The 12,380-nt window shown below is 40.5% G+C and overlaps 1 protein-coding gene across 1 annotated transcript in view; it reads right to left on the bottom strand.

The window, feature by feature from the left end:
• The window catches only part of RB1CC1 (RB1 inducible coiled-coil 1), a gene marked incomplete in the record, with an annotated part of 2,392,675 nt that overhangs the window by 97,419 nt on the left and 2,282,876 nt on the right, over positions 1-12,380 (bottom strand). Inside the window, 1 exon segment of the mRNA XM_044061705.1 lies at positions 5,062-5,189. Within this exon segment, the coding sequence (XP_043917640.1) occupies positions 5,062-5,189 (128 nt within the window).

Raw genomic sequence — 12,380 nt, 5'->3', positions numbered from 1 at the left:
ACTTGCAGAACAATTCTGGATTTTTCCCAGCTCATCACCTTTCTCAAGATTCCTTCCTTTCTGATGTTGTCAGTTCTACCCCAGGCCTTTCTGGTCTCTGGATATCAAGGATGCCTACTTTCATATCCTCATCCATCCCCTTTACAAGAAATGTTTATATTTCGCTGTTTCTTCCTTGCATTTTCAGTTCTCTGCACTGCCATTTCACCTCTGTACTGCCCCAAGGGTATTCTCCAAATGGCTTGATCCTGTCATTGACTTCTGCAGGATGACAGGAGTTCAGATCTTTCCTTATATGGACAATCTGCTCATTCAAGCTTTTTCCCCAGTGCTCTACTTCAGGATATCAGGTTTACTATTTCCTTGTTACAGTGTCTGTGGTTCAACATAAACTTCCAGAAATCAGTTTTGATGCTTGCTCAGGATCATATTTTATGTGGTTGCAGGCTTCAGACCATCCCCATATGTTGGCATCTCTCATGGCCTTTTTCTTTGGATATCAAGGATGCCTGCTTTCATATCCTCATCCATCCCTTTTTCAAGAAATGTTTACATTTCACAGTTTCTTTCTTGCATTTTCAGTTCTCTGCATTGCCATTTGGCCTCTCTACTGCCCCAAGGGTATTCTCTAAATGCATTGATCCTTTCATTTACTTTTGCAGGATGAGAGGAGTTCAGATCTTTCCTTATATGGACAATCTGCTCATTCAAGCTTTTCCCCCATCACTCTATTTCAGGATATGAGGTTTACTATTTCCCCATTAAAGAGTCTGTGGTTCACCATAAACTTCCAGAATTCAGTTCTGATCCCTGGTCAGGATCATATTTTATGTGGTTGCAGACTTCAGACCATCCCCATTGTTGGCATCTCTCACTGCCTTTTTCCAGTTACTTCTTCCTCTGGCTTCACTCACGCCATGGAATTTCTCAGGGTTCTTGGGTTCATGACTTCCAGCATTCCCATGTTTCCTCTGGCCAGGTTCCACATGAGAAAGCTTCAGTGGTACCTCAAGTCAGTGTGGATCCAACACTGCTAACCCCTGGACTTCGCAGGACCCTTTCTTCCCCATCTCAAGCTCGAGCTTCAGTGGTAGATGATTCATCAGCCTTCTCTCAACCCAGGGTTTCCTTTCCAAACTCCAGTCTTGACTCAAGACCTCTTTACAGATGCCTCAGACACAGGATGAGGGGCCTCCTTCAGCTCTCTCAAGGTTTAGGGTCTCTGGCCCCTTCATCAGAGGTCGGACTGCATCAATATAAAGGAGATGAGGACTCTGTTGCTGGCTGTTCAGGGATTTCATTCCCTTTTTCCTGGGCCCCTCAAAATTTTCACAGACAATACCACAGTGATGTGGCATGTAAACAATCAAAGCATTACAAGGTCCTATCTTCTTTGCAGACTACCTCTTCAGACCTGGGATCTAGCTGTACCGTATCAAGTGACTCCAAGCATTTTACATTCCCTCAGAGGAGAATCTATTGGCTGACGCTTTGAGCAGGTTCAGCACACAAGTTTACAAATGCTTCACAGAGACATGTTCTTGGACATTGTCCATTGGTGGGGTATTCCTCAGGTAGATCTTTTTGTCTCCACTCTGAACAGACAACTTCCTCCAGTCTGTTCCAGAGTCTTAGGTCCTCTGGCTTGGAAAAGTGGATGCCCTCTCTTCCTTGGAAGGGGGTGTTTCTGCATGCCTTCCCTTCCTCTCTTACCACAAGTCTTACACAAGATCAGGCAGGACTCAAAATCTTGTTAGCCACTCCTTTTTGGCCCAGAGGGCAATGGTTTCCCCTTTTTCTCATTTGGCCAAGGGCAATCACCACAAATTATCTCACCACGTGGATCTTCTCACACAAGACAAGGGGTCTCTTATCCACCTTCACTTGTCCACTCCTCAACTGACACTGGGGCCGATGGAGTTTTGATCCCTTTCAGGCACCTCCTTCCTGAGGATGTGCTTTGGGTTTTGCAGAAGGGCAGGAAATTCACTTCCAGGAAATCATATCTGTCCAAATGGAAAAGGTATTCTATCTGGTGCCTCTTCCACCATCAGGATTCCCTACCTGTGGAGGTTCCTCTGGTTCTCTCTTACTCACGTGATCTGCTCCACACTGGGTTAGCATATTCTTCAGTTAAGGCTCACCTGTCAGCAATTTCTGCTTGCCTGTCCTTACAACCTCCTTTGGCCTTCAGATTTGAGGTCAAGCAGTTTCTTAAAAGTGTCCTTCATAGCAGACCTCCCAAGAAGCCCATTCCTGCTTCTTGAGACCACAGTTTTTTTCTTGAAAATTTGACTCAGACCTCCTTTTTGGCCTGCTTCCTTACAACATTGTAATTGGAAGACTTTTCTCCTTTTGGCTCTCACTTCAGCCAAGACACTTCAGGCTGTTGTGGCCATTCCTCCTTTCCTAGTTTTCCACAGAGACAGGTAGTCTCTTTGGACTAATCCTTCTTTTATGCCCAAGGTGGTTAATGAGATTTCCCTTAATCAACCTATTTATCTTCCCTCTTTTTTCCCTTCTCTGCAGTCTGCCAGTGAGAAGGTTCTTCATACCTTGGATTTGCACAGTTGGTCATGTGGCCTAATGGATAAGGCATCAAACTTCAGATCAGAAGATTACAGATTGAAGTCCTACCATGGTCACGCAATAAGTAACATAACCCTCTGGGGTTGTGGGTTAGCATAATGGTAAAGGTGTTTACCTTACAAACATGAAGTACAACGTCTGATTCCCACCATTAAAAGGGAAGTTGGCTAGACTTAAAATGTCCCACAAGTGCAGTTAGCCTAATACTTACTTGAAGCCTGGACAGCGTGTTCAGTAGGGAAACAGACTTTTAATCTGAGGGTCAAGGCTTCAAGCCCCTGTTTTGGTGTGCTCATTTTTTAGTTGCTTGCAAACTATGTACAATCAAGTTCAGATATTATTTGGGAAAAAACAGGGCTGTTGCCTCCTCTGGTGATTTTTTCAAGGGGCTGGAAAACAATTCCATCCTTGGGGCTGTTACTTGGCCCTTTGTTCATAAATTCACTAAGCATTACAAGTTGGATGTTATTTCCAGGGCCAAATCTAGCTTTGCCAGAACTGTGCTACATGGGTTTCTGAAGGACTCTTTAGTGCCGACCTCCTCCCAGTCTTCCTCTTGAGCTTTTGTACTCTCCCTTAGTTTATGAATGCTTCAACAGTAATATGGATGGGCATAGTACAGTTGTGTAAAATCTTACCAAAACAGCATATGTCCCTCTCGTCATTGCTGCAGTATTTGCTCTCTACCTCCTGCCCCCTCCATTCTAGCCTTGTTCTTTCTTCCCTCCTGCCCAAGGGGTTCTCCTCTTTTTTCTCCTTCTGGCTACACATTTTTCCTTGTCCTTAGGGACATTCTGTTCCTCCTGGGGCTTTTCCAGTTCTAAGTGTGTTCATCCATACGTTACCTTTATGCCCTATGCCTTGCAGGGGGAGCTTACGTGTGATGTACGACACCTATAAGTAATAAAGGTTTCGGTATACTGGCTGGACATTGGCCTATCCTTGACAGGAAGTCCCTTAAGTTATGAATACTGTAACAGTGGCATGGAAGAATGTCATGGTCTTCACACTCAGTTGCCTTGAAACTCCTATGACCCTAAGAACCTATGCCCCAAAAAGGTATTTGTCATATCCATCAACACCATCCAGGTGTAGTCTGGTAGCAGAGTATGACTACCATAAATAACCATATAGAAAGTACAGCTGTGCAAGTAGATGTTCAAATTCTTCAATGTTGCAGTAGTCCTTAGGCTACAGGACAGGACACAACTGTCGAGCTTCACAAAGCTGTGGCTCATATCTCTCAATGTCTTTCACAAGAAATCTAGGCAAAGCCAAAAATAACGGAGGACAAAGGCCCCAAAATAGGGATAAATTTTAAATATTACTCTTACAAACTTAGAAAGTCGCTAGAGTAAAAGGTGTTTTGTTAGCATGCATTTTCTGAAGGCTATGAAATCTGAAGAAACTCAAATGTCTGTCATTATTTAGTAACTTCAATCCTCACTGATTTGCCAGAAACACAAAAATGTTATGAGGAACAGACCAAAATATGAGGTAAAAATCTGGACATTATGCAAAAATATGGACAGCTAAGAGGTATGGCTTTCCTTCCACACCCTCACTTTGACTGCTGATTTAACAGCCCTGTGGAATGAATCATCTGGTCAGTGTGAAGCTTTCTTCATTACTTTCTTGCTGCCTTTAGAAGCTGCTCTGAGGCTTCAAATTTCATTTCTGACAGATGAGTCCCCAATGGGAACCATTCCACACAGAACTGTTGCCCTTTTACTGAATTTGAACAACTGGCCAGTGAAGGCAGTGCTTGAGATTAGTAGTAGGATTCACACTAGGGAGAAGAAGAAGAAGAAGAAGAAGAAGAAGAAGAAGAAGAAGAAGAAGAAATTTGGATATCAGAGCAAAGCCAAAGTAGCCCCAATTGCAAAGAAAGAAAAGGAGGTGAGATTACAGTGGTTCAGTCATAAGTCATCAGTCATACGTCATAACTGCAGCAAAGCAGATGACTTATTTAAACAAGATTTGGTTGAAATACGAAGGAGGAAAAAATAAATTAATGCAGCCTGTGAAGAGACAGATGGACTATAAGAGTAAAGACCTGTAACAGTCAGGCATGACTGTTGAAGAAGGTAGGAGAGTAGCAGTGAATAGAGATAAGTGGAACAGTTGACATAATGCCAAGACACCATGTAGAAAATGGGAAGAAGGGGGATGACGACGATAAATTAATTCAAAATGCAATTAGTCATTTATATGGTAGATAGAAAATACAAAAAAATGAATAAAAGAATTTAAGCCAAAGATCCTCAGTTTGACTACTTACTATGAACTTAATGTATCACAACCTGCTACACCTATGATGCGTTTCTTTCATGGAACTTTTCACAGAACAATTCAAGATTTATTTAAAAATGTAGAACACTACTTATTGATGTACTATTTGATGTTTTAACAAATTCATATGGGAGATATTAAGGAAATACAGAAATAAGTCATGACACTTACCGCACTCACCTGGCTTGAGATCCAGAGAACCAAGTGATTCTGAATGCAGGAAGTATAATGTAGGCCCAACAGTAAACAGAACATAGTTATCATGACGTTCATCTAAGATAATCAGAACTAAGTCTCCAACCTGAAAGCTGTATAGAAAAACACAAAATAATTTAATTTGATCATATTTAGTACTTTGGAAGTAATTCAACAGTTGTAAACAGTGAGGAAAAAAAAAACATTCTATAGTTAGATAAGTATTCCCTTTAATATCATCTAAATATTAGATTCTGTTTCAGCTGTATATGAGAAGGTGGAAAGGCATTTTTGCGCACACACACACACACACACACACACACACACACACTAAAAGAGATGCTGGTAGCAGGATTATAACACAACAAATGTTTATTCAGTACTCCAACAAATAAAACTGGAACTAACTTTGTGAGTTTAGCCCGCCAAGCTACTCCCTTTTATACCAGAACTGACATTAAGGCCTTGTGATCTAATACATGACAGTCCTATGAGGAAATTCTCACAGTGTATGCAAAGGCATATTACAGATTTTTCCATTGTCACCATATTACAATTACTCCCTCTTCCAGCGCAAAACCAGGGGTTTTGGAATCATAATGAACTGCAGAGCCTGAACAAACCATCAGCATTTCTGTTGTCTACGCTGTGCTTGTGGAACACTTTATACTGAAGGACTACAGAATGGATATTGCTCTCAGTTTTGCCTGCATAGGCACTGCAAAGGGATATCATCTGTTACCAAACTGAAGTGCCTGTCTAACAAATAAGTGTTGAAAGTCCACTTTATTGCTACAGACTTTCTTTCAACAGCGGATTATCTCCTTTCTGCTTTGTTCAGCTTCCAGCTTATTTAGCACACAGGGCACTTCTCACCACATATGTCCTGGGACAGCACTCATCTGCAACTACATCTGATACACTGGTATATAAGGTAAAACCGTTCAGCAGAATCAAGAGTTACTAATGCAGGATGAGAACAAAGGATCTTTCACTAGTTTATTAAATGCTCTACTTAAACGGGACAACTGCACTTTGACAGGAGCTTTCCCCATTGTAAAATCTGTGAAAGGCCTGGCAACGGTTGCAAGACTAGGTGTATACAATCTGCAGTACGCAGCTAGTCAAGGGAAAGCTTTCATTTATCTCAGAGAAGAGGTGACAGGACATTTTTTATTAATGTCTTGTACCTTTTGTAGCGCTGGTGTGTCCACCCTACACAGTTAAAGAATGAAATGCAGCCAGTACTCGAAAAGAATACACACATCATCCAGTTAAGCCACTTTAAATCAGGAGTGGGGCTACTTTACCCATCAACCTCTTAAAGGTGACTGCTTTTCCATGCAAGTGAAATGGTAACACTGAAATGAGAGAGATCATACTGTTTTTCCTTTGGGGTAAAGTAGTACTGTCAATACTCCTTTGTCAGGTCCAGTGTTATAAACTAACTAGTTCTAGGTTCTTTAGCAACTCTCCAATTCTGGGCATGGTGTAGCTAACATACTTAGGAATGTCCTTTAGCCTCCAAAAGCCACCATAAAATCTGTAACTTCCATCAGGTTTAGGAAGTACACTTCTGGGCTGGTCTATTCACTCTGTGATTCTTTTATCATGCCTACATTGAGCATTTTTTTTAACTTCTTATACTAATTATTTTTGTGATTCTTGTACTCCTTAAAGTTGCTGTCTAACCTTCATTCTGGGAGCTGTCTCTATATTATGTTCCCCTTAGTTTTGTTCTCCCAGGTATTTCTGAGAACAATCCTGCATTTCTTAAAAATTCTCACTTCCTTGCTTTGTACTTTTGACAAGGATTTCTCTACCTGTACTTCAATTAGAGACTCCTTGGTATATATAACCTGTAGGAATCTGAGCTTAAAAGATTTGTTAAAATTCTCCACTTCCTTCTGTGGCTTCAATAGACTAATGTGGTAAATTAGCTCAAGTTTTCCTTCCTGGTTATCTAACCCTTATAGTTTACTGCATTTATTCATACCATCATTACAAATGGCTCCTGCCACTTCGGCAGAAATGTGCATTTCATAGAGGACACTAATACTTGTATATGATCTCCTGTGTTAAATTCTCAGAGTCTGGCATTCTAATTATAAATTTGCTGCATGTTCTGGACTCTCAGTGTGTGCTTCCTTACTATGGACATCACAGACTTCAACCTATCCTGTTAATGAATGTAGTATTCTATCATACTTCAAAATTGTGTTTTTTACACTTCTCAGATTTCCTTAGCAGTGTTAAGTAACCCTCTTGGATACCTGCTATACAAACATCCAAAGGGGATAAATCCTGCTGAAGCATGTGACACCTCTCTAACTGATTAAAGTACGTAGGGTAACAAATGGTCCAGTTTCTTCCATCTGCATCAACAACTTTCCAAAGCAAGGATTTTGGTGTTTTAACCTTTCTGCTAACCCATCAGTCTGCAGATGGCAGACTGGCGCCTTCAGCAGTTTGAATTTAAACACTGACACAACTGATGCAGTACCCCTGACATACAGGGAGTTTCTTGGTTAATAAGTATCTTGCTAGGGATACCCACTCTGGAGAATAACACCACCAGTTCTCTGGCAACAGCCTTACCAGTAACTTTGGATAATGGCACACTGCTGCTGGAAATTTGGAAGTAAACTCCATTATAACTAGCATGTAGGGATATTCATTGTTGGATTTTACCAATTGCTCACATGATGTCCATGGCAATGCATTTAAATGGCACTTCTATGACAGGAACTGGGGTCTGGGGACTTAATATCCAAGATGAGGTTCAGTTTTCTGGTATTCTGGGCAAAACCAGCAGAGGTTCCCTATCTCTTTCATTGTGTCTGGTTCTGCCTTAGTTTTGTCCAGCTTCAGGTAACCTCCAAACACCTGAACATGAGCTATCTTCATTATTACTATCTTATAATGTTTTGGGCACTATAGCAACTAATGGAGATCTTTTTTCACCTTTTTACTTCACTCTAAATAAAAGACCATCTTTTAACTCAAACTGGCGTAGGAAGTAATGAGAAGATTCTGCCCACTATTACCTCCCTACAACTTTAGTTACGGTCTCACTTGCCTTAGAATATTATCTTTCCATTGTATTCTTCTAAAGTTTGTAAGTTACACACAAGTCCAGTAACTCAGGACTACTTTCTTCTGTAGCCTGCCTCAAGGTGGGAAGTTTAGCTCCAAAAACAATGGCACTGCAGCTTCTTCTATGTCTTAACCTGGACAAGGTAGCTCTAAACAATCACCTAATGCTTTACTTTCTTGGCTATCAGCACAGGTGCCCTGAATGCACTATTTTCTCTCCTTCAGACTTAGCTTGAGTGGATACTACCCTTTTCAATTTATTTTCCTCCCTTGTGTTACCCTTTCACTGCAAAGGGAATCTCAGAATAAATTTTGTCATTGGTTTTATTTACTTCTTGTCATACAACCTGCTGTAGAGGATTTACCATATACAGTCTCTGTATTATGTCAGCAGAAACAGGCTCAGAGCTGTGCATTCTGCTGTTACATCAGTTTCAGTATTCACTGTCTTCTAAGGATCTTCTCAAAAGTATCTTGTTTCTGTACTAATACTTTGTCTAGGTTTCTGTGTATACTTCTGTGTTACACTAACTTTTACTTCAGAGTCTCTTAACAGTTTATTTTTAGCTCTTATGCTATCATTTTTTATAATTTTGGGCTCTCCTTGCTCTGTCATTGGGATATGCTTCTGAGAACAGAGATGATCGTTTTTACTGCCTAACTATTGCCATATTCTCATAGATGGCATTAGGCACCCATGAAACCTGTGGCTGCAAGGAGCTCCCGATTATCTCCCAATGTATGAGGGCCCCCACATGAAGCAGCCGTGGGTTTCTCCATCTCCCCTATTCCTTGTACACTAAGGATCTGGAAAAAGAAAACATTATTTGTTCCGTCCATAGGTGATGAATGCAAACTGTTCATCACTTTTCACCAGAAAAAGAGAAAGTGTTTGTGTTAGTGTATGTATGTGTCCGGCTGTATGCGCATGTTCATGAGTGCATGCATGACAGTGTTTGCAAAGGCGTGTAGGTGACTGTATGCAAGTGCATATGCAAGTCTGTGCGAGTGTGTGCATGCGAGTATGCGCCAGTGTGTGCATGCGAGTATGCGCCAGTGTGTGCATGTGAGTGTATGGGTATGTGTACATGACTGTACCTGAATAAATGTATATATGCAAGTGTGCAGTAGTGCTTTTATGTGAGTGTGTGATAAGATGTATAAAACTGAGCATGAGTGCATGTGTATATGTGAGTGAGTGCCGGTGTGCAAGTATGTGTGGGCATGCATGAGTGGGTACAGGGTTCAGAATCAGACTCCTACATACGGGACAGTAATCCAGAGAACATTTTTTTCTAAACTGTAAAGCATGCATACCTCTCGGCTGTACAGGTTTTTGCAGACTATCCAGATTTTGCCTCATATCTTTTGGTCTGAGCTCCTTATAAAATCTATGGTTTTCTGGCAAATCATTCAGGATTGAAATCCCTAAATAATGACATGCATTTGAATTTCAGACTTCATTTCCTTTGGAAAATGCATGCTAACACAGATCCTGTTATTCTAACAACTTTTTTAAGTTTTTAAGAGCAATATTTAAAATCTGTCCCTACCTTTGGCCCTTTGTTCCACAATTATTTTAGGCTTTAACCAGATTTCTTGCGCTAAGAGGTATGTTGACAAAAGATTCAGGAAAAGGTGGTACAAAAGCACTGGATTATAAAACAGTTCAAGGACAAGGTATCATTGACCTTGCTCTACAGTTGTCAAAGATTACTTGTTGTTGCTGTTTAATTTTTATTTACAAATATACATACTTACATATGGAGGTAGGTTTGGAATGTTGAGTGATACAAGAAAAATGGCCAGTAAAGAGGAAGGAGGAAATTCGGTAAGACAGTCCGATGGGTGTTGGGGTGGGGGCTGACGGTATTTCCTATGTGGGAGTGCGATAGCTATTATGGACTAAGGGAGGGCCAATGTGGGCGTAAGAGTACTGCAGTCATAGTTGTGGAGAGGGTAGTAAAAGTGGAGGTAAAAGGAGGAGTGTAAAGTGGGTTGGTGATTAGCCCGGAGCTGAGCATGAGCACAGCCAGGAGTTAATTAGGTTAGAATTGAGGATATTTTTGAATTTTGCTGTGTTTATAGTTTCCAGGACAGATTGAGGAATAGAGTTCCAAGTCCTAGAGTTGAGGTTGGAGTATAATGAGTCCCCAAAGTTGTTTTTAGATTTAGCAACTTGAAGGAGGAGTTTGTCAGAGGAATGCAATATTCTGTTGTTAGAGTAGGGATGTAGCAGATTTAGAAGTGCTGGACACTTGTCAGGGTTGTGTATTATGTTATGGGCAGTTGTGAGCTGGGTTAAGGTTAGTAGGTTGGGTAGCTCTAGCCAGTTAAGTTGTCGGAGTGTGGTGCAGGGGTGGGATAAGTGTGGTGAGTTGGTAGCAAATTTAGCAATCTGATTGTAGCAGGATGACAGTTTAGCTAAGTCTGTTTTCTTAAGGTTGGTATAGACAGGAGAGGTATAACGGTGGGTAGAGAGTAGTTGAGTCCTAGACAGTCTAGATGAGCTGTTGAGGAATGGCTTTATTCTGTACAGGAAGCCTAGTTTTATGTGAAATTTTTTAATGGTTAAGAATATGTGTTTATCCAATTTCAGATTGTTATCAATGGTGACTCTGAGTACTTTAGCATGGGATACTGTTTCAGTTTTGGTTTGCTGGTTGAACAGATAAAGAAGGAGGAAATAACTGTTGGTTTTACTGGATGGGAAGAGCATTAGTTTGGCTTTATTAGGATTGAGAATTAGTTGTGATTTTATTGCGATTATTATTAGATTATTGACTAGTTGTAATTCTATTGCGATATTACTTTTTTCAGTTAAAAAGAAAAGCTGTCAATGAAAAATTCAGCAAATATTACTCAGCAAATACATTTATTAAATTATTTTATTTGTCTTTGTTTACCAGGGAAAGTCCAACTGGGTAATACCCATTTTCAGCAGAGGTTGGGGAGAAAAGCTCCATTTGCTTATATCACACTATAAGTTCCAGTTAAACACAAAGTAGTTACATTTCCGTTTACATTTATACACAGACAGTAATTATATTTATACATTCTAAGATTTTACAGAGGTGGAAATTACTAAAACTCACATGCAACTTAGGGGATTGTACAGGCAACAGTTATGTATAAAAATTGTTTAATTTCAGTGGGAGGTTGAGTCTGAGAGCATTCTGTCTAAGGAGAGTATTTGGAAAGTATATGGTGAATACAAAGTCTTAACCTTGTGATGAGCATGTGCATGACCAAGACTGGTTAATATGTTGTTTAAGCAGTGGTTTAAAACTACTGAGCTTGTCAGAGAGATTTGTGTGGGGATACTATTCCAGAATTTAGCAACGCATTATGAGTAGAGCGAGTCTCCTGCAACATTATTTGACTTATTTGTAAAGAATAAGAGTTTGTTACTAGAACGGAGGTCCCTTGCTGGACAGTAGGGCAGTAATAAGTTTTGTAGTGCAGGGCATTTTTTGGATAATGAGTTAGTGTGCTGTAAGTTAGTTGTAAGTATGTTAGGTAGTTGTGCAGTTCAAGCCAGATTAATTGCTTTAATCTATGACAATGGTGGGTCCTATGAGGGAGGTTGGTGGCAAATTTAACGATTTTATTGTAGCAGGAGGCATTTCTGTGCAAATTCATCCTACAGGAAACCAGCTCTTTTTTATTTTATTGTGAAGCAGCAACTTCAAGTGATTATACTACACCAATGCACAGGAGATGGGGTGGTTCTGACCACAAAGAAAAAACATTCTGGAGTGTTTATTGCTGCTCAGGCAACACACTTATCTGAGTAATTGTCAATAGATTTTTTTTTTTATATTTCAAAGATCATTATTCATAATTCTTAGCTAGTAGAACTTAATCACAGTTTTTCTATTATATAAATGTGCCTTTGCCTAGTTTTAAGTGATAGTTCAATAAAGGTGTTAGCCATCACAGTAGGCTGGTAATTTGCCTCAGATGTAGGTGAGAAACTCTGCTGTGGCCAAACTGGTTCCTCAGACCACACTCCTTTTTCCCTATATTCCTCCTGTGGCAAATACAGCCACTATGCAATAGGGGTTAGCGATGTCCCCTGCAGCTACTGGGGTCCCCTTAGTGGGAAGGGAGAACCACTTTTGCTGGTGTTGCAAGAAGGGGCACTGAAAGTATCCTTACTTAACCAGAATGTTGTGCCCATCCCTGAGGAAGCAATTGCTGCCATT

The sequence above is a fragment of the Protopterus annectens genome, chromosome 2.part0, assembly GCF_019279795.1.
Source record: "Protopterus annectens isolate FY-2018-M chromosome 2.part0, PAN1.0, whole genome shotgun sequence".
Classification (NCBI taxonomy): domain Eukaryota; kingdom Metazoa; phylum Chordata; order Ceratodontiformes; family Protopteridae; genus Protopterus; species Protopterus annectens.
The sequence above is the reverse complement of the archived record's forward strand: the minus strand, read 5'-3'. Positions and strand labels throughout refer to the sequence as shown.